General features: G+C 51.2%; 1 protein-coding gene across 2 annotated transcripts in view; it reads left to right on the top strand.

Moving 5' to 3' along the window:
• The window catches only part of PIK3R5 (phosphoinositide-3-kinase regulatory subunit 5), a 63,546-nt gene that overhangs the window by 19,905 nt on the left and 17,704 nt on the right, over positions 1-25,937 (top strand). For both annotated transcript variants that reach the window (XM_065647827.1, XM_065647826.1), the window contains exons 2-5: positions 14,152-14,261; positions 23,074-23,174; positions 24,569-24,637; positions 25,380-25,518. In XM_065647827.1, the coding sequence (XP_065503899.1) occupies positions 14,165-14,261; positions 23,074-23,174; positions 24,569-24,637; positions 25,380-25,518 (406 nt within the window). In that variant the 5' untranslated portion in view covers positions 14,152-14,164. The remainder of the gene's footprint in view (positions 1-14,151; positions 14,262-23,073; positions 23,175-24,568; positions 24,638-25,379; positions 25,519-25,937) is intronic.

Below are 25,937 nucleotides of genomic sequence, written 5' to 3'. Positions count from 1 at the left end.
TTTTGAAGTTAAAAGCAAAGAAACAACTCGAGGTCTCCCTGGAGGTAAGAGAGAAAGGGAATATGTTGCTGCCAGCCCATGAGCACTGGGATGGGAAGCCCAGAGATCTGCTCCGAGCCTCCCAGAGCTGTGTGCATGCAGAGCAGAGTGGCTTCCCTTTGCTGAATCTGTGCTGTTTCTTTTTTAAATTTTTTTTTAAAGAAATTTTTCAAAAAAGACTGATCTAGGCACTTCTCAGGAATAAGGAGCAGTCCCTGAGTGACCAGGTAAATTCAGGTGTGATGCTTGTCCTGCCACAGTCTTCCTGGGTGACCTGGACAAAGTCACTTTGTCTTTCTCCATCAGCCTTGTTTCCCCATCACTGCATGGATAGTAGTGTGTTTTTCTTCCTCGAAGGGGTGATTCGAGGATAAAGGCATTAAATAATGTCCAGTTCTGGTGCTGAGGGAATAGGGGGGTGAATAATTCCCAAAGATTGTGACTCGTGGGGGAAGCTGGTGCTAATCTGGGCTTTGGGAATCAAGTGTTTCAGCCTTAGGGCTGTGACATGGTGGTTTATCAGGCACAGCCTGGAAACTGTAAATTTTTTTTTAACTCTAAAAGCTCTGCCAGCATTGGGGCTGTTTGCTTGTTCTGTGACTCTCTTAATAAAGTGGGTTGTGTCCATTGGGCTCTGCCCAAACCCTTGCCCCTCGCAGGGCTCTAATGCATCGCCCTGATCTGAGGCTGCTCCAGGAGGTGCCTGTGGCCAGCAGGACTGTGGGAAATGCTGGGCATGAGGTTGGAAATGGAGGAAAAATATGGGAATGGAGAAGTTTGAGGCTGGCACCCATACTGTGAGGGTACAGGATGGAAGTGAGGGACCCGCAGCCTTGAAACTAAGCTCAGAGTATTCAGAGCCAGGCAGGGAGTGCATGGAGGGGAGTACGATGGGGCTGCTGTGGGTTTTTTTGGGGCTCAGTCCTGGTTTGCTAAAAATACAACTTGTCGTAGCCCAGCCCCTCCTCGGCAAGCAGCAGGAGTTGTGTTTTGTGGGCTGCAGCTGGAGTGTAACTCACTCCCATCTGTGCCTGTGGCTTGGGACTGCGAGGGCTTGGGCTTTCAGTACCTGAGGGCCGTCGCAGGGTGCCGTCGGCCTCAGACCCACACCCAGCCTGCCCAAAACGGAATCCGAGCTCTTCTCCGGCCCCCTGGGGGGGGTGCGGCTGGTTCTGCTCAAGGGTGTCAGCACTGCGATGGGAACGCAGGGGGAGCCTGTGGCATCAGTGTCCCCGTGTCCCTCAGGGGTGCTGCTGTCTCGGGGAGCTAAAGGGCTTTTGCTGGTCTTCTGGGACCTAAAATCAAGGAGCATCAAATCCCTTTCCCACAGGCTACCTCTTTGACCGCTGTTTGTCCCTTGGTCTTGGTCAGAGGCGAAGGGTCCTGGTGAGGAGCTCGTGAGGGACATGACCAGGAGGTCTTTGCTAGCAGCATCCTCCTGATGAAGCCCATTCACATCTGCTTCATGCTTGACACTTGGAGGAAACCCTTGCAGGTGGACCGCAAGAGGATTTGGGTGCCCATCAGCAGGATTTGGGTGCCCATCACCAGCAGACCTGTCAGCTCCAGCGATGCCCCTGGAGTTACGTTTTGCCACAAGGACGCACTTGGATGACGGTTTGCTGATTGGCTCCCTACTCCCAGACAGATGCTGGTGACAAATCGCATCGTCACTTGAACTGGTCTTCCAGTATGGAGAGCCCGTGGCTGCTCTGCTTCATCCCAGCAAACGTGTCCGTGCTGACATCCCCAGATTTAGGAGGGTTGGACGTGCAAGGGGTGTGCCTTCATACCGGGGCTCCAAGTGCTGGTAATCTCTGCTCCAATTCAGCTAAAAACAAAGGGCGTGGGGGTTAATCTGATCGTAGTTTGCTTTGGGCCTGGGGTCTCTGGGTTTTTCTTAGATAAGAAAATTCAAGAGCATGAAGCGTTGGGCTGATTTGGACTTCAAAGCAATCCCTGTGTCGTTCAGACCAGGTATCGCCATTGCAACACAATTTTAGAACAAAGAAAGAAAACAGAGACAAAACTAAAAACAGGAACGAGCAGATAAACAATACTGCGGTGCTGCTGGCACTGAGCTGAGCTCCTTCCTGCTCACAACCATCTGGCGAGTCCGCAGCAGGCGTTGGGGAGCCCGTTTCTCCTGGTCAGCTCTTCCCAGCAGGGAAACCAGCTGGGAAACGATTGAAAAGTTTTTTCATTCATAAAAAAAACTTAGGGTGTGAGCTGAGCAGCCGGCTCTCCTCCTCCGAGCATGCTCAGCTGGGATGCCCTAAGTTCACTGCTCTGATGTGGGCAATACGTTTCTCCTGCCCATGCCAGGGGGTTAGTGCTGTGTCCCAGCACCAAAGAAGCCACAAGTGTTTCCATAGTGGGGGAAAAACCGAGCAGCGATGGCCGGGGAGCTGTGGAGGAGCAGGAGCGCAGTCAGTGCTGGGGATACAGCTGCCTTGGGGATGCTGGAGGTGGGTGAACCAGCACAGAGCACCCTTGGGGGCAGGTACCAGCCTTGGTACTGGTGTTCCCAGCCAGTGCCATTGAAAACTGGTGCGATGCTTGTCCCAGGGAGAGCTGGCTTGGTGGGGGCTAATTGCAGTGTGAACCTAAACACTGGTGAGTGAAGGAAAATGTCTCTCATTTGATCAGAAATGAGAAGTTTCTTTTTTTTTCCTTTCTGGCTTGATTTTTACTTTTTGAATCACAGTCAGATGAGTGCAAACAGTGTTTCAAAATGATGAGTTGAAAGGTTTCGTTCTGAATCCTCGAGTCCCCCCCTCTCTCCACTGCTCGCCTTGCATACTCTACGAGCCGATGCATTTTGCTGAAATCCAGTTCGATTCACTAAGGAATCTGCTTGCCTTGAAACAGTTTCTCCGATTATTTTGTTCTTTTTGCTACGTTTCTTGCAGCCCTGGTTTTGCTCCTACTGTGATCTAATTTGGTGCTTTCATTGCATGCCCTTCTGAAAACTTGACCCTAAAGCAGCATCTCCGTTACCATCGGGGCTGGTCCTGAGGCCACCCCACGGTCTGACCCACAGGTGGGACATGGCAAAGCTGCATCCTCGACAGCCGGTACCCGATGCCTAGAGCACATACGGGTTTGTGCTGCCAGTCCTGCTCCTGATGCTGTAAAACACATCTGGGCGGTTTGCAGCTCAAGGATAGCAGATCCCAGAGCGAAAGACAGCTAAGGTGAGCAGTATTGGGACGCTGCTTGTGATTTTTTTTTTTTTTTTTTCTTTCTTTCTGTGGAGCCTATGTCTCTGAGCCTCCAAAACAAAAAGCAGTTGCAATTTGGAGTTGATGCTTCTTTGCTCCTCTTGGTTTTATTTTTTTGGAGTTCACAGCGTCTTCCTCTTATAAGCCTTAGCCTTAAGCTCTGGCTGCTAATGCAGGTAATCTTGGGGATGGAATTTGGGAAAGCCCATTAAATAATTCCCATTTACAGCAGCATGAAGGGCTTGAATGAAAGTGTTTGTGTGGAGCTGGCATGTCTTAGGCATTTCTCAGCTTCCTGTTGGCTTTCTCTTCTGATTCCCTGAGCCGGGAGTACTTAGTTTGGCTGAACAGAGCAGAGCTGTATCAGAGGGCGATAAACCACTTGTGATTACCACCAAAAAGCGCTGGTACTGTGGGATCTACAGCCCCAAATCAACTTGCCCTACTTCACCGGAGGTTCAAAATATTTCTCCCCAGCCGCCGCAGAAGCGTCTCCTCATGCGGCTCTGCAGGGTGTTGTTTGCGTGGCAGAGCTGGGGCACCCGTGCAGAGCTGCGCCCCGGGAAACCCGCTGCCCGCGACCACGCAGTCCCATCCCGCTTTCTATGCACCGGGTGTTGTATTTTATTTCTTTTTTTTTTTTTTTTTCGGTGGTGTTGCCTGGGGCTACGTGATGCTGAGCGCTGCCGGCTCCCACGTCGCACGTGTGTGTGGGGAGGTTGGTGGTTGTTCTGTTCCCCTCTCTCGCCCTCCCCCAGGCTGTGCTCTGGCCTCGCAGCTCTCTGCATCCCCCTGCAGCGCGTTCGTCCTTCCCTGAGAGCAGAGCATCAGCGTGGCCTGTGGGGCCGGGCTGGGAAAGTCACACTGAGCAACAGAAAGTCAATCCTGCCCTGCGTTCGGGAGAGTCCCTGTCTGGATTTGTAATTTCTAGCTCCCCTGGCATGGCCCTGGGGTGCACTGTGCTCCCTATCTACAGATTTTAGCTGTTGTGTGTCACCTTAGATGCTTTCTTGGTGGGTTTGCTGTTGCAGGCAAAGTACTAGACACAAAATTGATGATCAGAGGCTGTTTATCACAGGAAAGTGACAGCAGTTTCCCTTATTTCTGCCTCTCCTGGATGTTTGGGTTTTTTTCTTGCCCCCAGCTTGGACAATCCTTTGTTTGCAGTATGTTTTTAAGCTCTTCTCTAAGCTGCAGAGCTTTCCGCTCGGACCGCAGACGTTTTCTGCTGCATGCTGGTGTGCTGTGTCCATGGTCAGCATCCTGACCAACGAAGCGGCAGCAGCAGTGACCGTACAGACCTGCGGCTGTTAGGTGAGACTTAAATTTCAAACTGTCTTGCCCTCTGCTGCTCAGGGATGTTCTCCGTGCCCTGGCTGTGGACTACATGATGGCCACCACTGTGCCTTCCCACAGAGCCATTTTCTTTCATGAATGTGCATTGTACATTAATTTGGACTTAGAATCACAGAATCATTTTGGTTGGAAGAGACCCTTAAGATCACTGAGTCCAACCTAACTGTAGCACTAACCCATGTCCTTAAGAGCCTCATCTGTACACCTTTTAAACCCCTCCAGGGATGGCAACTCCACCGCTGCCCTGGGCAGCCTGTTCCACTGGTTCACAACCCTTTTTGTGAAGAAATGCTTCCTAATGTCCACTCTGAACCCTCCCTGGTGCAACTTGAGGCCACTTCTTTCTGCAAAGAAGTGTTTCATGATCTAAGTCTATGGCTGGGCTCACCCAGTCCAGCTCTGCTCAGCCACCAGCTGAGTGACCGCGTTGGAGCTTTGGAGCTTCATCACTTTGCCTTTAGCGGCGATGGACACGCATGTTCTGGCAGGGACACAAGTGACCATCTTAGAGACCCCTCAGCACAGCCCCAGGTAAGCAGTTCACAAAGAGGTGGCTGAATTTAGCTGTCGGCAGTTTGGTGAGATGAATCACATCTCGCGTTTCGGTTTCTCGGGCTGGGCTGAGCCCCCCAGCCTGCACTGCTGTGTCCGATGGAGTCTGCCTGGCTGGCCCCGGAGGGGAGCAGGCAGCCAAACCTGGAGATGAAATCTGGGTGCTGCTTTGCCCCTTTTTTGTTACCTTCTGTAGGTGCTGTTTGATATTAAAAGGACTCTGAAACTGCTTTTGCACTTTAGGTGGTTTCCCTGCTCTGTGGTGGGAGTCTCTCGTTCAGCCGGGTTCTCAGGCACAGTGAGAACAAGGAGCGATCTCTGCCTCTTAGTAAGCGTTCCAGTTCTCACTTTTTTTTGGTGTAAGCGAGGCTTTGCAGTTTGGCAAGACAACAACATTGCCGTGCTGCTCGAGGAGGACTCGAGTCCTGTAGTGTTGCTGTGCACTGAAGATCTTTATTTCGAGGGAGCTGCCAGGCTGCTACCTCTCTGCCACTGATAAATCAGATCTTCATTTCCTACTGTTAGCATGCAGGGATGACCTGCACCACAGGGAAGTAATACCCCTTAGCACAGTTATCCTGTAGGCACAGATGCTGTTGTTATTCCAGAACCAGGTTTTCTTCTTGTGCTGTGAGTTTTATCTTCTGCTTTAAGACGAAATCACTGTTTAAACCTTTCTTTCCCGTTTCACTTCCAAATACTGCAGTTTGCTCAGAATCCTGCATTATGTGCAAATCCCACAGCAATTTTAAGGTTTTCTGTGCATATAATGGTTTGTTGCTTATCTATTACATTAAGACTTCTTATGTGTGCTTCTCCAGCTGTCCCAGAGCAGGGGGCTAATTGCTGTGAAAATCTTCTTTGCAGAGCAGTTGAAATAGGTTGCAGCAGTTGCTGGTGCGATCTCCCAGTGGACAGTCCCATCCTTCCCAGCAGAGACGCGCTGCTGTAGCAGGACACCTGGAATGTGCAGTTGGCCAGTGATGAGCTGGGCAGTTCGTTCCTGGCTGCAGTTTTGCATATCGATGTGATTGCTGAAGCCCCCCAGACACTCTGTCCAGGAGCCCAAATGCTTTTCTGTGTTGCTTCTTCAAACCAACGCCCAGCTGACCTTTTGGTGGTTTCGGTCTTCTGAAAAACCACCTTGGTCTCAATGTTTTTATCATGAGTGTGCCACTCAGTATGTTTCTGTCAGGATGGCTTTTCCTTGGCATGTATTGCTTCCTGTACAGCTCCATTGTGGATCCTCACACCAAACCTCCGGGTCTGCACTGCTCCTTGGAGCTGTTTCTGCCCTGATGGCAGCAATTATTCACATTGGCCCCAGTTCACCTGTCAGCCTGCCCTTCCAGCCCCATGCTGGGTGATCCTCTCCTTCACTGTGATTTGTTTACCCCCTAAATCCTGCTCTGGATGTGCCTTGTGCAGAAACCCATCACCGAGGTCTTCATGTCCCGCCCTGGAGCAGAGCAGGGGTGAGATGTCCACATGCCTTTACACTTCTCCTGTGCCCACTATCAAACTAGATGGTACAAGGTGATGGAGCTGGACTTGTGCAGACAGCATTAAATTACAGCTTTTTGCTTCAGATTCTCCTTTACGTCCTGGAAGAAAATACCGAATTTCTGGTGTCCTCTTCCTTTCCTCCTTCCTCACCCCAAAGAAAGGAGGAAGATAAGAGAGGGTATAAGGTCTTTTTTCCTGTTTTTGTTTGCTGCTTGGTTGTGTTTTGCTATGTGTAAGTACAGCAGATAGCATCATGAGGACCTCGCTGTGGTTCATGTTTACAATCTGTCCTGTTCCAAGTAAATTGGCTCCTCGCTTTATAGATGAGAAAGTGGGCAGTCCCACGGAGTGCCCAGACACTACTATGACTGACTTCTCAAGAAATCAGACCTAATGACAAATTTTTCAGTCCTGTCCCTTGTTCTTGAGCCTGTACCGCTATCTGGCAGCAGTAGTGGTGATGATCTTGACAAGCCGACATGGCTTATGTGGGTGAGTAGGTGTCTGGGTGGATTTGCAGAGATGTGGGTGCTGACACCTAAGTGGATTTATCTTGCGTTTACTCTCCATGGCCTTATTGATGGTTGGTTTTGTGCAGTTCTTCCATGACAAGGATTCTGTAAGGGCTTGGTCTGGGTTTTGCTGGCTGGGTTTTGGAAAAGGTTCTCTATGTTGCTTCTCTGCTGCCTGTTCGTATGTTGGTCTGGGGAGTGGAGACTCCCCGGAGGTGAGGTTTGTAGTTCAAGGAGTAAGGGTCACTCATGGAGCCCCCCTGCAGTGCTGGGCCAGCTCTGGGTCCTCAGCACAGGACACACATGGACCTGCTGGAGAGGGGCCAGAGGAGCCCCAGAAATGACCCGAGGCTGGAACAGCTCTGCTGGGAGGACAGGCTGAGAGAGCTGGGGGGTTCAGCTGGAGGAGAGAAGCTCTGGGGAGACCTTAGTGCGGCCTTTCCGGACTTAAAAGGGGCCGATAAGAAAGATGGGGACAGACTTTGGAGCAGGGCCTGTGGTGATAGGACAAGGGGTGATGGTTTTAAACTAAAGGAGGGAAATTCAGGCTGGACATGAGGAAGAAATTGTTGCCCCTGAGGGTGGTGAGAGCCTGGCCCAGGTTGGCCAGAGAGGTGGTGGCTGAACCATCCCTGGAGACATCCCAGGCCAGGCTGGACGGGGCTCTGAGCAACCTGAGCTGGTGCAGATGTCCCTGCTCATGGCAGGGGGGCACTGGGGGAGCTGGGGAGGGCCCTCCAACACAAACTGTTATATGATTCTATGGTCCCTGCCATGGCTTAGTGTGCTTTTCCTCCTGGGGGTAAGAGCAACTTTCATCCTTGCTCAGCGGGACAGGAACCCAAGGCCTTGTAAGGCCATCGCATGGTACCAGGGTGTTTGGATGGTACATGCTCCTTCGCGAGCACCCTGAAAGGATGTTTGTCAAACCAGTTGCCTCCTGGATCTTTTGATACGCTGCCTTTGTGTGGTTTGAACGAACATCTTATCGCCTTCATCTCCCTGCTCTTTGCAGAGCACTTACTTGAGTAGTAAACACACAAAGGCTGAAGTTTGAATCTTAAAAATTGCAAGTTCCACCCCTTGTTGCCCCGATTTCTACAAAGACTTCCTCCAGCTGCTGCCTCTTCCAGCTCTGAGTTTCTATCTTTGGCTCCTGTATGGGGTGTAGAGGAGGCAGTAAAATCCTGCAAGTTAAGGATAGTTAAAAACTAAGATTTCTTCCGTAATCTAAGAATAGCAGACACTTTCATTGGAGGAGCAGGTAGCACATGGGCACAGCTGCATATCCACCTCCTCCACTGCAATGGGGATGTGCCTTCCAAAGCTCCTGTGCTGCCTGTTACCTGCTGCCCATTTTGAGGATGAAATGGAGAGTTCAGAAAGTTGAGCTGTAGCTCAAGAGAGATGATGATCTTGCTGGGGTGCTTGTATGAGGATCTTACCCTGAGAAGAGCGGTGGTTACAATCCATTTGTTTTAATTTCCAGTCAAGTGTTTTTTCTTCTATCGCAGCAAAAGATGAAGCTCCTTTTTAATTTAGCCTCATCAGACTTCTTGCCCTAAGCCCTACTGCAGCAGCGAGCCAAGCACTGAGCCACCTCCTCGCACAAACTCATGCGTTACTATCTCTGCAAGGCAATCCGTGTCCCTCCATCCATTGTGATTGCCCAGCAGCCCTGGGCAGCATGTTTATGACCTGATCCCATGAACCAAAGGCCTTGTTTTTCTTCTGTTTCCTGCCCGGGATGCTCAGCTGGCAGCTTCAGAACAATCGGGACAGGAAAGCGCATTATCCTGCCATCAAGGTACGTGGGGGCTTCCTCCGGTGCTGGTGGAGCGGTGTCTTGCTTCCCTAGTATGAGGACCTCTCTGAGAAGGTAGAGGGCTTTCAGCCAGGTCCTTTCCCACCCATGGGTGTCTCGAGGACATGCTGCTGGGATTTGCTATCATGGAAGGGGAAATCTAAGCTTATTACATGGCCGCCTGGGTTTCCTCTCTTGCCAGGGGTGGATTAGAGCAGAGCAGGACGCTGCTGGGGCGGTGCATCCCTGGGACGTCATGATGGAGCCGTCTGCGGTGGGTGAGCAGGGATTTGCCCTGCTGGTTGGATCGGAGGTGGTTGGTGTCCCAGGAGGGGGTAGTCTAATTCCCTTTATTTGGGAACTTTGGACTTGACCTTTGAGGTGTTCTAGTGGTGGGTGTCCTGGACTCCACCACTGCGGGAGATCAGAGAAGTCCTTTGGATGTTCGAGACAGGACTCGTGTGGACCTTAATACAAGAACAGTGCTTCTCCCTGCAGAAAAGCCCGTGTGACCCCCAGTTTGGCTTCTCATGTGCCCTGTCCCCACCGTGTGGGAACTGTGAGTGGCCTTGGTCATCTCCTCGGCTTGGCTGCTGTGTGCAGAGGGACCTTCTGCTCCCGGGGCAGCGTCGTCCTGGGCAGGAAGGAGTTGAGGTGTTCGCCCTCACTGGGATACCGAGCAGGAGAAAAGCCATGAAAGGGAAAGGCCCCAATGTGATCAATGCAAGTGGGGAACCACAGTCTGTCCCAGCTGAGTGGAAAGTCTCTGTCATGGAGCTGTGGCACCCTGAGGGATTCTTGTGGCCTCAGGCTTCACAGCCCAGCAGGAATTTTTTTTTTTTTTTTTTTTTGGTTAATGGTGGGTTTGTTTTCATACTCTTCGAAAACTTTGGGTTTTTTGCAAATCTTGTGCCTCAAAGGAGGGCAACAAGTGAAAATCTAAAAACAACGATCAGCAAATTCCCACTTTTCACCAAGGGACAAATATTTACCTGTTTGATATTAGTTAACCGGAACATTGTAATCTATCTGTCTGCCTTTTTAACTGTGACAAACAGAGATGACCGAAGACTTCTAACTAAGCAATCTCAGATGGAAATTCTCTAGACATCTTGCATCCATGCAAGGTGCTGTGACAATTTCACACTCCTAAGATACTTTCCAAACTGAGCTTTTGTGTGCTATGCCTTTTCTCACTCATTTTAATAATTATTTTTTTGTTGTTAGAAAATTATCAGGTGCCTTTTGGGCAATCAGGCCTTTGAGGGGTTGGTCCCATGCCCATGACGTGGCTAATTGTTGGCCATTTGACAAAAAGCAGGGCAAAACCTTGAGGCAAATTGGTTTCCCTCAGAACATGAGATTCTTAAAACCGGAGGGTTTAAATGTTGTCACCGCTGTCGCTGGGAGGGCCATGACGTTACCGGCATGACGCACTGTTAACGGCAGCAATCCTTGCTTTCTGCCTGCCTGGTCCTGGAGCTGTTTGCGATCTGACTGCCCCCCCGCCCCGTGCCTTGGTCGTGGTTCCCGGTTCCCCTCTCGGTCTCTGTTGGTTCCTCTTGCCACCTCCGTCTGAGCGATCTGCAGATGTGCCGTCCTGCATGGGAGAGACAGAGAGGAAGGTGTTTCTTGGGATGTGCAAAGGTAGATGTTTATGTTGGTCGGTCAGCTCTGTGTATGGACCAGAGCCATGTGAGGCGATATGGACTCCATCTATGTGAGACTGTAGCTGTCTTCTTGCTAGAAGTCCAGTCCTTTCTGGCTGTGCTGATACTGCAAGTCGCACAAGGATGACATGGAGGGTAAGGAACGTGCTTGGAGAGCTGGAGATGTGCCTTCTGTTCCCAGCAGGAAAATTGCTTACCCTTTCCAAATGTTGGCTTCTTTACCTCTTAAATGGCAACTGTGTGGTTCACACAGTGCTTTTAAAGTGCAAAGTTACTGGAGAAGGGAAACCAATTTCACCTTAGAGAACATTCAGGGTTTGAAGTCCCACAGCTTGATTTTGTAGGGCTGGAGTACGATGTATGGGTGAGATGTGGTGGGATAAAGCCCTTCTACTTGCTTTGCTCAGCTCTTGCTACGACTATGCAGAGCAGGAGTGGCAGTCGATCTGGCCACACTTTTCCATATGCAGTGTGCTCTCTGAAGAGATTCAGTCAATGCCTTGTCCAAGGGTGATATTCAGTCGTTGCCTGACGATGTTCCTCACAACTGCTGTGGTGTCCTCTCTGTTCCAGCCTCCTAGGAGCAATATCTCTAGGGCTGAACAGATGTGTGGGCACCATGTTGCATTGCCTGCAGAGCTGCTGTCAGGAGATCTGTGACAAGCCAATGTCGGAAGGTCTCTTGTTATCCTCCTTGTGGTTTTGTCTCAATTGGTCCATCAAAACCCTCCTTTCTTCCCTTGGGTGGTGGTTGTGCTTTCTTGAAAGCACTATTGACACCTGGGGAGAAGGCAGGGAAACCCACATCTTTTGCAACACATTGCTCTGCTTGGAAATGCACAGAGCAGCAGCCAGCCTCGGTGACGAAGGTGTCCCCGAAGGCTGCCGGGCTGTGACCGCTTGTAGCGTTTGCTCTGGGTGTCTTGTGAAATGTGACCGCAGGCAGTTCACTGCATGGCGACTGCGCCATCCCTTCCACCCGCTCCCAATACCTTGCACCTTGCCATTTTGCCAAAGCAGCTCTGTTTTAGCAGCTCTGTTACTGGGAGATGATGAAGGGACAGATATTTTTCCCACAGAGTTGCCAAACACTCTCATAAACCATTGCAAAGCATCACTGAAAAACCTTGACCTCAGCACTTGTTTTTTCTAGTGCTCTTGAGATGCTTAACAGAGCTCCCGGGAAAGTCTGATGACGTGCTCCAGAACTGTCCCTGCCTTGTCATTTTGCGCAGTGTGGGTGGGAGGGAAGGGAGTGTTTGGGGAATAAACAGCAGAAGAGGTTGAAAAGTTTCTGCTCGGTTGTGGTGGGCAAACCGAGTTTTCTCCCATGAAAGGTGCTTCCATAAGCACTGCCTTGGGAGAGGACGTTTAGATTCATGTGTGGTCTGTCACACACCAGGAAAACAAACAAAAAACCAAGAAGAAAAGTTTGTGTTTTGTGGTTTGAAAGTTATGTTAATGTCTTTGCCGTATTTTGTCCTTAAATTCCCTGCGTGTTCTGTGCTGGGATGTGAGAGGCTTTGGGAAGGGATGGCTGGGCTGGAGTGCAGTGAGGAGCGTGTTCCCCTCCGAGGACCAAGCTGTGCTCTCAAACGCGCTGACGTGTGCGGAGATGTATTTTTGTGAGCTGGGTGTTGTAAAGGGTGCTTATGAGTCACGCCGTGCTCTTAGTTACCGCTTTCCTCTTGCCACAAGTCATGACTAAGGTGCTGATGTGCAGATTCCCCGCTCATTCAGTCCTTGGTGCCGTGGCAGAGCGCTTCTCGGGCGTTCCTTGTGCACGCACGGTGGATGGATAAAACTTTTGGTGAAGACCATAATAACAGGCTGTGGCAGCAGCGCAGAAGAGGCCAGAGCCCATGAGCCTCTTTGAGGTAAGGGAGAGAGCTTGAATTTGGCAGGTCAGTGGTTCCTTGTTGTGCATTTGCTTTCATCTCCTTGGAACCATTGGTGGCTTCTCTCCAGCTTAGGAAGGACCGAGCGGTGGGGCTGGAGCTGGCCTGGCTGCTCCCTTGGCTCTCGGGGAGCTCCAGCAGCCGGGCGCAGCTGTACTGAACCTTTTTGGGGGAATTACTAGGAATTAAGCGTGGGTGGAGGTGGCCAAGCTGAGTCCACGAAGCAGGGGGGACCGGGTGGGAGCTGGGATGGCCGCAGCCACTGTTGAATACTGAGCATCAAATGTTGACCAAATAAACAAAGAATTGAGCATTTTGGATTAGTGTTGGGAACTGCACGAGCGTGTGGCATAGGTATAGGAATGTGCTGTGCAGGATGAAAGCAAATGCCTCCTTGGCCAGTGTTTTTCGTAGTATTGGCAGGTTTGATTTCTTCTTCCTGTGTTATTTTTGTGCATTTGCGTTGCCTCTAACCAAGAGGCAAAGAGGCTTTGGGATGAACCCTTCTCTGTGTGTTGGGAGAGGAGAGGTCCCTGCCTAGGGTCCCTCTGGACACCAGGTCTGTCACCCCACGGGAGATGGGAATCTCTGCCCAGGCACTTCTTGGGTTGCCCATGGTCAGGGCAGATCTGAGCAGTAAACCTTCTGGGCAAGTTGCGTTTATTTTCATGGTGTGCCAGACAGATGCATATAAATTGAGTGGGATAAAACCTTCCTCCCCCAGCACAGTCTCTGCCAGCCCGAGGTTTAGATTTGCACCCTGAGCCATGGAGCAGAGATGAAGATGCCCAGAGCTGCGTTGTGAAAAGCTTGCAGCCAGGCACGCAATCCACAGTTTCACAATGTTCTCGGATGTTGGGGCTGAGCTCCCCTCCGTATTTTCCTGCATTGCCACAAGGGCACGTGAACCTTTTCTTCCCGTTGGCTGGTGTGACAGTGAGGTGACAGTACCGGCAGCTTTCCTGGCTAGTATGAAGTTGGCACTTGGGAGTGCGTTTGTGACCATCACCAGTGGACTCTAGAGCTGTCAAGGACAATCTGTGCCTAACACAAGGAGTAGGAGCTTGGGCTCTGCTGTCAGTTTTCCTGTGTTGGACCAGATGACCTTTTTAAGGTCCCTTCCATCCTGTGCTGTTCCATGGTTCCCATCCAGGTCAATTGCAAGGTGCTGCAGCTGTAATCTCTTGCAGCATTATCTTTGGTGGAGGCTAACCCAAGATACCTCCTTGCCACAAACACGTGAGCGAGACTTGATCAGTCCCGCAGACGGAAGCTGTGAAAGGCAAATATGCCTGCGGCAGGTCAGGGAGAGGATTCCTTGGCCCCACAGCCTCTCGTGATGGGGTTGTGGATGTGTGCATCTCCTTTTCTTTGCCAAAGTTGGGAGGGATTGAGGGAGCAGAGGGGAAGATGACAGCCAGCACATTGGGGCGTATCGTTGGCTTTGGCATTGGAGTGGGTGACAGGAGGCAGTAACAGGGTGATGCTTCACAAAGGAGCATCTTGTCTGCACTACAGTAGAAGTGTTGCAGTGTGCTCTTCCTTGAGCTTAACTAAAGTGCACTAACTTTTGTCCTTCTTTCTCTTTAGGAGATGAATTAAGATGCAGCACACCACATGCACAGAGGACAGGATCTACCACGCCCTGGAACGATGTCTACACGGGCTTAGCAGAGATGCTGTCTCCAGCAGATGGGCTGGTAGGTGACCTGTTAAGCATGAACTTGTTCTTCTGTCTTGGTATGATCTACTGACCTACCTGGACACCTGGGTAAGAGTGAGCTGCTGGTGCTACTTGAGGCTTGGGGGCCTTTTCTCCCTTCCAAAGTTCAAAGTTAGAGGTGGATCCAAGCTAGGTGGTCTTCCTGAGCCTCTTGTTGCAGTAGGAAGATGTACCAAGGCACTGAATAAGTCACGTTAGGTCAGCAGAGGGAAGTCGTGCGTTTTGCCAGTTGTCTATGTCCACTTGCCAGAAAGGAGTCTTCATTCACCGCGAGGAACGGCTCCTTTGTGTAATCAGCCAGCCTTGCCTTGCTTAAATGCATATAGTCCTCAAAACCTGTGGGCGTAACCTCTGCGGCATTGTCAGAAGCAAGTGTGGAGATAATGCTATCGACTTTATTTAAATCTAGACCAGATACCATGTTGGCTATAAAGATGTGAGCTGTGGTAAGAGGGCTGCGAAGGGATATGAGATGATGGGTGGTGAGGGCAGAGCAGCAATGACTAGAAGTTATTTTTGAAGATCGTTTTGACCTCTCTTCTTCATACTCGCACTTGTAGGCTGCAATTAAATTGTTCCCAAATCCTCTTGTGGATGAAAGAAATTGATTTGTGAGGCTGTCAAATTCGGATTTCCATTTGCCTGTGCAGTTCTTTCAACCCCCTCTGCTTTTCTGTTTACCTATAAGTCAGGAAAGAGATGCAAAGGGTGTCCTACCTGCTGCCAAATATTGGAGAAATCTCTTTGGCTGTGCCTGTTTCCTCGCACCGACTGGAGCAATGCCAGATCCATGTGCTGTAGCATCGCCCTGGGTCTTGGTTTGTGCAGTTATGACCAGGACTCCTGGGTCCTTTTGGATTCCCTGCGTTCTGGGAAACAGGCCCTGAAGTGTGACCTACATTCCTGGTTCCCGAAAGTGCCACCTTGTGTCTGGCACCATTACAGTGTGTGTCCAGAGGAGCCCATCTCCCGAGCAACTCATTGTGCGCCGCGTAACTCACCTCTTCCTGTAATTATAATTAATCAATTTGTGTGTCACTCACAAACTCTGCCCTTTCTCTAATCCTAGCCCCTCAGCACTGGTGTTTGTGTTAGGGTAGCCTTTAAAAAAACAATAATTTTTCCAGCTCATTAGCAAAGACAAGGCTGTACAGGGCGGGGTGGGGCGGCGGTGGGCTCTGCTGGAAGCAGCCGTGCTGCCCAGTGATTCCTCATTTGTAATGATTTTCCCATATCTCTCTGCCTGCTGCCTTTCAGTCCTCTTCATGTGGGTTTTGGCAGAATAACCTGGCGTTCCTGGGAGAATCTTAGCCATTTTACACATCAGAAAGTTCCCTTTCATTAAAAGCGTTTGTGCCGTTGCCAAAAATCTTCAGCGTGACCAGCAAACCCTGTTTCCGCAGCGGTTGGTGAATGTGATAACGGCTCTGCTGTGCCGGGTACCGCTCGGGGACATCCCTGGGTACCTCCTGGGGACACCCCTGGGCAGTGCTGCTTGGCCAGTGCTTTTGGTGCTTTTCCATGTGGGCTGTCCAGTCCTGCTGATTTTAACATGTTTGCTTTGAAAAGCTGCTGTTTCACATCCTACCCCCTTGCAGTTGGGTAGGAAGTATTTCGTAATTGATACGATTTCAGGAAAACAGAGCTTAATGCACAGATATGTCTATGCCCCTTAATAGTGTATCCTATTTCTTTTCAAAAACAGAGCAGAAATGTTCTCACGTTCTTCTGCCTACCCCATGTTAAAAGCAACAGTTTAATTATTGCTGACGTGTGTCAGATCCAGGCTGTTATTTATGGCAGGACTCTGTTCCTCGTATAGTCAATGAATCCCTCCATCTTGTTCTTAACTGTGCAGTAGCCTTCTCCTTTCTTGTTTTTATCTTCTTATAGCACTTATATTTCCCAAGTTATCTGCTTTCCCTTCCTTTGTACCATTTCCACACACCATAATAACATGCACCATGTTGCAGGTTTTTGGGCTGAGACCTTGATAGAATTTTGTTCATTTTAAAATTATTGAATGCTTTATTTTTGTGTGATAATTTTACAGGAGGTTGCTTCGGAGTAGGTGAGTAATTGCTTCCAATGTGTTGTTTCCCTTCTGCGTAAGTGACTGAGTAGCTGAGGTCTGTGCAGTCAGCAGAGAAGTGTGAGTGCTTTGGCCAGCACAGATTTATACCCTGGATGAGCTCAGGGTCATCTCTGGGGTCTAAACAGAAAATCTTTCCTGAACTGAAGCATTCGTTGGAGGAACAAATTGAAATAAATTGTCCCTGACTCCTAGAAAACCCTGTTAGAACAGTGCTAGGGAAGACACCCTCCTTTTCCTCGTGGAGAACCTCTTCAGAGGGTTTGCCTTCATGTTGCTGGAGAGAGATGACAGTCAGATCAAAGTGTGCAAAAGGAAGAAAAACACTTTGTTTCTTGCCAGTGAGCAGTGAAATGAGGAGATTTTGGTGAAAGAGAGTGCTTGGGTCTGGCTGCAGGCGGTGCCGGGAATGCCGGAGGTGTGAGCGGGTCGGGGTGGATGGGGAGATGCTGTGGGGGCAGCCCAGTGCCCCAAAATCCTGCGGATGGGAAGGTGCTGTTGTGTCTCTGCTATGGGGCTGCATGTGAGCCAGAGAGGATGAAGGATATTGGTGAGGGAGGATGGATGGAGGTCACCGATGAGGAGGAGAGGAACATTTGATGATATGGCTTGCATGGTGCCCTGGCAGTTCAGTCTGCTCAGCTCTAACAGGGGGAAGCTTAACCCTGCTCATTTGTGGTCATCTAAATACCTGCATGGAGAATGAACAGGAGTCTGGTGTGGGGATGCTCCAACTTAATCACCAAGTAGCAAAATGCAGCATCTGAAATGCATCCAGCTCTAAGTGTAGAATTAAGGTGTGCTGATTACTCAACCTTGCAAATGTTAACTTGGAAGTGATTTCTCCAGGCTTGGGGTGGTGTGTCATGCTGAAATGACTTCCCGGGCTGGGTGGAAGTGTTGGGGTAGCTCTGGCCCAGGGAAATCCTGCTGGGCCCTGCTCAGGGGACTCTGAGCTGCCAGTTAGAGGTGGGAGCTGCAGGTTGGAAATTGGAGCTGTAGGTCAGGCTCCTCTGTGATGTGGGATGCATCCCAAAGGGATGCTGTGACTGCAGGACTTGTGCTGTCCCCTGTGTTTTGGGCACCTCCAACCCCCTGCTTACCAACTTATGTGACTTGGCCCTTCCTCTGGGCAGCCCCCTGGAGAAACTCACCTTCTTCTGGTGAGGACATAGTGGAAATTGGGGGAGGGAGGAAACACAGACTTCTGCTTTTCACCCCTCCAACCATGTTGCTTCTGACAGCACTGGGAGCTGATGCCCAGCCCGAGCGCCGTGGGCGAAGGCAGCTTGGGCATGCGGTATTTCTGCTTTATTTCTTTTTTTTTTTTTTTTTTTTTTTGTTCCGACTTGGCAGTTGCCCCCTATGAAGAGCGGTGGAGGGGAAATGTCAACCACCGAGGTCAGGAAGGAGCTGCGCTGGGAGGAGGGTGTCTCGGAGCACTTCTCAGAAAAGAAATCGCGAAGCCTCATCCTTCCGAGGCCGCCCACAGGGCCGCTGCCGCCCGCTCCCGGCACGCTGCCGGCATCTTCGGCGACGCCGATAGCGATCAAAGCGAGAGCGAGTGCTGCGCCCGGGTCCCTCTCACTGCCGGGGTCTCACTGCAGCCCCTGCCCCGCGCTGGGTCCCTGCTCGGAGCCTTTGCTGTGGGTTTTGCTCTCCCAAAAGGAGGTTTTTCTCAGGGTCTGTGTCATGTTGGGCTCAGCCTAAGTGTCTTGTGTAGGGTGCTGGGATAAGCATAGCTTAGTCCTGCTTCTGCTGCGGCTCCATGTGTCACAGCCGCAGCATCCCACAGCCAGGGCCACGATGTTCTCTGGGCTGCTGGTGGATAAATCTGACTCATTCTCCATGTATAAAGAAAAAACAAACAGCACTGGATTGCTGTTTTAGTGGTGCAAAACCAGCTGGATGAGCATGAGGGCAGGGTGGATATAAGCAGGTTTTTTCACTGTGGGGCTTCCTGCTGCCCTGCTGGGAGTTCTCCAGTGCCTCTCATGGCAAATTCATAGGATTTAAGAGCTGGAAGGTGAAGTTCCGGTTTGTGCTGCCTGCACAAGGTGCATCTTTAAAAGCTGATCTCAACACCTCCAGAGCCGGAGCTCACCCTGCAGCTCCCGCACGGGCCGCTCTCCTTTAAGCCACTGCGCAGTTTGTGTGATTTTTGCTTCCCTCTTCCCTCAGCCGAGAGGCACCTGCCTGAGCTCTGCAAACCCCACCTTGCTGTGGGTTTAGGTGAGTGAGGTGAAGCGTTTCCCCACCAACACAGGACTTCCCAGTGCTTGCACAACTCAACAGAGAGAGGGTAATGGAGAGTCCAGCTCCTGCGGGCAGTGGTGACAGGAGCATCCCTCCACTTGCCTTAGAGGACATCCCAGGGCATCCCTAAGCTGTGTGCTCCACACAGATCCAGGGCTTCCCTTGCATCTCCTCATGAGAAAGGTGGGTTTTCTGGGGGGGAATTAAAGAGCAAGTGCAAAGTCCAGGAGAAGGCCTGGTTCAAGCTTTCTGTGCGTCCTTCCTTGATGCGCATCCCACCCTCGTCCACCCTGGGACAGGGAGGGTGCCCAGTGTGCTCTGGTGCTGCTGGTTTTGAGCATACCTGGCACAGTGGAACGAACCTAGTTTGGACTTTGTGCTCTGTGCTGCTCTGACTCTCTATAAAACGCTGCTGCTGAGTTGTCCCTGTGATTTGTGGCCTGACCCGGTGTGGTGGTACAACTTGCCATCACAGGAAACCAGCATGTGCTCGGGTGCACTCAGGTGGAGTCACTGCAAATAAAACTTTCTGGAGTGGTGTTCTCCCTGGCTGCAACCTCTCTCTGGCCTGGGAATAAACCAAGTGCTGCTCTGCAGCTCATAAAAGTCCCCGGGTGCCACCACAGCACTCTGCTGTGTCCCGGGACGTCTGCAGAGGGGCGGAGAGAACACTTGGAGGTGGGTGACTCTTTTCTGCTCTTAATGTCACCTGGGGCTTTTGTTCCTGACCTGTGCACGTTAGGAGCATCACCCTCCATGCCCAAATAACCTTTATAGTCTGGATACAGGGGACGTGACTGCAGGGACTAACTCTGGTCCCAGTGGTTGGAAGGTGGATGCTCATGACCTGGACTGTGGAGAGGGAAGGGAATCCCCACCCAGGTCTGGATCTCCTGTCCTGGCACTGCTGGACACTTTGCTTCGCCACGTGGCCTTTGTTTATGGTGCTCAGGATTTCCGAACTGCATTTTGTGCTTGAGACTAGTTTTAGCAAGGACGTAGCTGTTTTGGTGTGTCTTTAGTTAATGCTGCTTTGATTTAGGAGCTCAGACCCTGGCAGTCTGCTGCCTCCCAGCACTGTTTGGCTTAATCCCAGGGTAATCCCAGTGCCTTGCCGTGGAATCATTTAGGTTGGAAAAGACCTTCAAGATCATCGAGTCCAACCGTTCCCCACCCCTGGCACTGCCCCATGTCCCTGAGAACCTCATGTCCGTCTGTCCAACCCCTCCAGGGATGGTGACTCCAGCACTGCCCTGGGCAGCCTGTTCCAATGCCCAACAACCCTTTTTGTGAAGAAATGTTTCCTAATATCCAATCTGAACCTTCCCTGGTGCAATTTGAAGCCATTTCCTCTTGCCATACCCATTCTGCTTATAGCGATGTTATTGAAATACACCTGGCCACATACTTGTGCTTGACCTCACAGTTACTGTAGAAGACCCAAAAATGGGTCAGAAGACCTCAGGTCTAAATTATATTTGTAAGATACTTCCCTCAAATCCTGCCCTTGTCCCTGCCCCCTGTTTGTCTCCCCAGCCTGTTCACGGTGGCTTTTCCCCAGCTGCTTCGGGGGCAGCAGCTCCGTGCCTGCTCCATTCAGCACAGAGTAAGGCAGCGAGCCGCCGCAATTTCCTCCTCCCTCGCTAGAAGCAAGAGGAAGGAAAGAGCCTGTGTCTCATGGGCTGTTTGTATTTGCGGTTACGCTGGCACGGGAAGCGGCGATCTCCTCGTCGGGCGATACACCCGGTGGAGCTGAGCTCCGCTGCTCTCACCGATCCTGCCCCGCACGGCCGGGCTCTCTCGGGTGACATGAACCTCCAGCCGAGGCAGGACAAGTTGTTTCGAGGCATCACATGAGCCCAGCTGCTTCTTGCCGCGGTCAGCAGAGCTCCTGGCAGCTCTGACCGCTTCTGCTGGGTCAGTGGTTTTCTTGGCTATCTCACAGGTGCTGGGGCTTTCCCTGGAGGATGCCACGCTCTGAGGCAGTCTTGATTTATTTGAGCAATCTGCCGGAGCCATGCCAGGCAGAGCCGTGGCTTTGTGCCATTGTGCTGGCTCATGGAAGTGGCTCAAAGAAAAACCGAATTATGGCTGAATTACCAGGTGGCTGTGGCTGTGCCCTCATGGACAAGATATCCGGATCTAAGGCTGCGCTCTGGGTGTCAGCAAAACCAGCAAGATGCCAGGAGTACCAGCAGCAAATTAAAAATTGCAACTTGAATTAACAGCGGGTGCATCTGAGCTCCTTGGAAACTTGCCAGCAGGATCTTTCTCTGCTGGAAGATGTTGATTCACTGAAAGTAAAAAGCTATATGGCGGGGGAGGGGGCTTTCCCTTGGGGGAAGGCTCCTGCCCTGTTAATTCAGCTCCATTATGGGCATAATGCCACAGAAATAGTGTGTGTCCTGCTGAGCAAAAGCCTGTCCACGGAGGGGCAAAAAGTGAGGGCTGGTTTTGCAACCTTAGCACTACATTTGCTTGTCTTGGCATCATCTTTGTTCCAGCTGGGCCATGGCAGACCTCTCCACTGGTTTAAATTCATCTTCTTTAACACCTAGAAGGTGTGTAAAGGTATTTTTGTGACATTTACGTGTCTGTATGTTGGATGAATTTGTACCTTCTGCAGCTGGGAATAATGTTTGAGGGATGGACAGCTTGACCTGTAGATCTGCGATGAATACGGCTGTCCCCTTGCCAGCTCACGGCTTTGTTTCTTCCTTGTTAGCTCCAGTGCGACAGCCAACGTGCATGGCTTGGCATTTGTTTTGTTTTTGTGCCACTTAATAGACCATGTGAGTGAAGAGTGGCTGGATTTATATTTATTTTTTCCTCTCTGATCATTAGCCCCACTTCCCTGCGGTGAGAGATTCTCTGTTTCTTTTGAATTTGCTCTTGGACTGGGTTTGGAAGAGCCCCCGTACCAGCACCTCCTGCTCCATGCCATGGGTCTGCCTGAGCTGCGTGCGATGTCTGCGCTGCATCTGCTCCTGGTGGAAAAACCCATGGTGATGTGGGATGGGGGAGATGCAAACGTGGACCCTTCTTGGGTATTTGTTAGGCTATTTGTTTGAAATTTCCCCATAACTTTTCTCTGTGGGGCTGTGTGCAGTGCCCATGTCCCTGGGAGGGAGGAGGAGGAGGAAGAGGTGCTGGTCTCTCTTGTTCTGCAGATCCCCGTCTGCCGGTGACCGCTGCCTTCTCCCCTGGGATGTGGGACTGGGATGAATGGAAGCACCCAGCAGCCTTTGTACAGATCATTTCCTCTAAGACCATCTGGGATGTGGACCTGACTGCCAAGAAAAGTGATGGCCTCGGGAAACACCTTGGGCCGTTGTCACTGGTTGAGTCCCAGCAGATGTCTGGGGATGGGGCCGGGGGGTTTTAATGAACCGGGGTGAAGGACCCTCAGTCTTTTGGCATGGCGTTTCTCCTCTCTCAGTCTGGCTGTTCTTCTTTTGGGGTTTGGATACATTTAATGAAAATTTAAAGGTGCTAAGAGATGGAATAAATGCTGGGCGGGCTTAACAATGATGCCGATGTGAGCTCTGACTGCCGTGATGCTGATGTGCTGGTGCATCTGCAGGGCCCGAGGAAGCAGCGTCTTCCCTCAGGTGTGTTGCAGCTGGAGGGGGTTGGATGTGTGCCTGACAAGCGGCTGAATTTTGCAGGGTTTGAGTGAGTTTCTAGTTGGGATAGTGCATCTGGGGTATTTGAGCCTGGGGGCAGCGGGGAAAGGGGTTGCACTAGTGGGTTTTGCATGCTGGGGCAGACTGAAGGTGGGCACCCACCCACGTCGTGTCCATCCCTCTGGTCTCTGCAGTGGCACTTGGCAGCACAGGCACCTCTGCTCCCCAGCCTGCCTGGGGAGAGCTGAGAGCGTTGGGCTGCGTGAGTCAGAGCACGAAGGCGCTTGGGTACAAAGTGGTGCCGCTGTGATAAGCATCACTTGGCAAGATTAGATCTTGTGTAGAACGTGGGCACCAGCTTTTTTTTTCCTCTGCCATGATAGAATCATCATATCATAGAATCATTTTGGTTGGAAGAAACTCTTAAGATCATTGAGTCCAACTGTTATGTTAACCCAACATTGTTATTAAACCATGTCCCTGAGAACCTCATCTCCACGTCTGTTCAGCCCCTCCAGGGATGGTGACTCCACCACTGCCCTGGGCAGCCTGTTCCAATGCCCGACACCCCTTTGGGGAAGAAATTGTTCCCGACATCCAACTTAAACCTTCCCTTGTGCAACTTGAGGCCGTTTCCTCTTATTCTATTGCTTGTTACTTGGGAGAAGAGACCAACACCCTCCACCTGATCCAATATAGATGGCAAACACCTTCAACCTGACCTCTTCCTGCTGTTTGTCCCTCCTGCGACCTCTTTGAATGGGGCTGTGGGTGATGGTGGGGCTGTGGGTGACAGTGACTCTGTCTCCCCGCAGCTGGGCTGTGCCTGAACTGCTGGAGCCTGCAGGAGCTGGTGAGCCGGGACGCCGGCAATTACCTCATCCTGGTGGAGAAGATCCTCGGCAAGGCCAAAGAGGTGAGTCGGGGGGCCATGGGGAGGCCTGCGGCCTTTGGCGTGGTGTCAGCCCTGGGGATTGCCCAAAGTGGAGTTTTGCAGAGCTCGGTGGGTGATTTGGGGTTGTGGTAAGGTGTTGCTGGAGCACTGGAGTTCGGGGTCAGGTGATGGTTGGTCAGCAGGTCCAAAATGCTGGTGGGAGCAGCCCCGTGTCCTCCCCTGGCTTTCAGCCCATGGGAACTGCAAGGGAAAACCCCAGCTCTGATATCAGCTCTTTGGGCACCACCACAGATCCGCGTGGAAGGGTTTGGATTTCCCAAAGTGCTGCTCGGCGCTGTGCAGCAACAGCCCAGCTCGTAGGGCTGCCTGGATGGAGCCGGCGTTCCCCAGACCTTCCCCCAGTGTAAGGTGGGAGCCGCTAGTCCAAATCAGAGCAAATTTAAGGTTTCGTGATGTTTTTGATGGAAACTTTGCAGCAGCTCTGCCGGGCTTCCTGCAGGGCCAGGAGCTGGGACGCTGGGGACCGTGGGCAGGTTTGCACTGTGCAGCATCCTGGCAGTCGGGTCAAGCACAGCAGAGAGGCAAAAAGGCAGCAGGGCTGATGGTATCAGCCTGCCATGGTCCTGTCATGTGCTAGAGAAGCTCGAGGCATCATTGGTTGAACAGGGTTGACTCGGGCTATAACTGGGAAGACCTCAGAGGAATCCCTTGATGTGGCAGGAAACAGTGATGTGTTTCCTAAATCCTCAGCGCTGGGATTCATGTGATGGGGTGAATGCTGCCTTTCATTTTCTGCGGAAAGAAAGGCTGTCTAGCTGCCAGGCTGCGGAGCTGATACCAGTTAAGATCAGCACAATTCAGTTTAATCTTTTTTTTTTTTTTTTTTTTTTTTCCCCAATGGCTGGAATTGACCTAGTTGCAGATAGCTTTTTATTACATTAGGGTTTATGTAAGGGTTATTGCACTTTGCGGTGTGCTCATGAACAATGGGAGACAGTGTCTGCATATCCTTGAGCCATCACTAAGTCCCTTGGCGAAATAGTTCCACTGGCTATTCCCTGGGACAAACATCCATGGTTTGCACCATGCTGCTGAACTTTGCAGGCCGCTTACAGGGGCTGGGCTGTTGGCTTGGCTGCTTTGAGCCACTTTCATAGCATTTCATGCAACTCTGCAGGGATCGGGAGCATCAGGAGCTTGGCCAAATCTGGCTTCTCGAGGGTAAAGGCAGAGCGTCCATCTGTGCTGGTCCACCCATCCCATTGGTGTGGGTTACTGGGCCTTCAGGGGTTATTCTCCCATGGAGACAAGGGAATCTGCTGGGGATGGGGATGTGATGGTGTAGATTGCTTTCGGGTGATGCTAATGGGCGAGCAGCCCAGCTCATCCCTCTGCCCTTGGGCCGTTTCCTACAGGTGCAGGAGAATTGCGACTACGATCTCGTGACGCCCCTGGCTCTGCTCTCCTACTACGCGGTGCTGTATGTAAGTCCTGAGGCTGCTGCATGTATCCTGATCTCAGCCCCGGAGGAGACATGGGGACCGGGGCTGTGCTTGATGGTCACCAAAATCGAGGTGGCTTTTGTCTGAACCATCACAGTCTGCTTTGATCAATTCATCTCGCAAAAAAAAGATTGTGTATGAATCTGCAGAGATCAAGACCAGGCAACAATTGCACAAGCTGAGAGATGAAAAAATGAGCTTCAGGGTTCTTAATCTTTTTATTTAAAGATGGCCTAATCAGAAAGGAAGATGGACAATATCTCTGTGCAGGGAAGGCAATTTTTTTTCATTACCCTTTATACTTGTGCAAAATATATAGGCAACACTAAGGAAAAGAAGGAGTGGAGCCCTCAGAGGAAATACCTTTTTTTATTATTATTTTTAGCACAATGCATCATTATCCCAAGGAAATCGTTGCTGCCAGATCTTGCAAAAGCACAGGCTGGAATACGATTCATCTCTATGGATCTGTGGTTGTTAAAAAGAAATTTATATATAGGTTTTGGCATGTGATCTGCAGCCGGGAGGCTGAGGAGGTGCAGAGCGGAGGAAGCTTTCTCAGTGGGGATCCTTTGACCCTTCCTTGGGAGAGGATGGGATGTCACAGAGTGAACTGAACTGCAGCCTCTCCTCCTGCTTCCACTCTAAACCCTTGAGTTTTTATGCAGCGCTTGAGGCCCGTGACCTTCCTCCCTTTTCTAACCGGTCTCCTTGTCCCCCGCAGGCTCCTCACTTCCCACCAGGCTCAGACCTGCTCCTGAAAGCCGCCAGCGTGTACCACAGCTTCCTGACCTGGCCCGTGCCCTACTGCGACATCTTCCACGAGCTGCTCACCTTCATCAGCGATGAGCTCAAGGCCCCCGGTGAGACCTCCCCCCCGCCGCGGGGTTTTCTCCTGTGTCCCCCAAAAAAACACCCGCTGCCACCCCCACCCTGGCTTTGTTCCCAAGTCTCTCCTGGTGTTGCTGTCTCGTACCCCAGTTGCTTCATGAATCCCTTGAGCGTGGTGTCCACTCTCACCTTGTGCATCCCAAACCTCAGCTCTTCCAGGAGGTGAGGACCTGCTGGAGAGAGGCCAGAGGAGCCACAGGAATGATGCGAGGCTGGAACAGCTCTGCTGGGAGGACAGGCTGAGAGAGCTGGGGGGTTCAGCCTGGAGAAGGTCTCCAGGGAGACCTTAGTGTGGCCTTTCTGGACTTAAAAGGGGCAGATAAGAAAGATGGGGACAGACTTTTTAGCAGTGTCTGTTGTGATAGGACAAGGGATAATAGTTTTGAACTAA

The sequence above is a fragment of the Caloenas nicobarica genome, chromosome 18, assembly GCF_036013445.1.
Source record: "Caloenas nicobarica isolate bCalNic1 chromosome 18, bCalNic1.hap1, whole genome shotgun sequence".
NCBI lineage: Eukaryota > Metazoa > Chordata > Aves > Columbiformes > Columbidae > Caloenas > Caloenas nicobarica.
The sequence above is the reverse complement of the archived record's forward strand: the minus strand, read 5'-3'. Positions and strand labels throughout refer to the sequence as shown.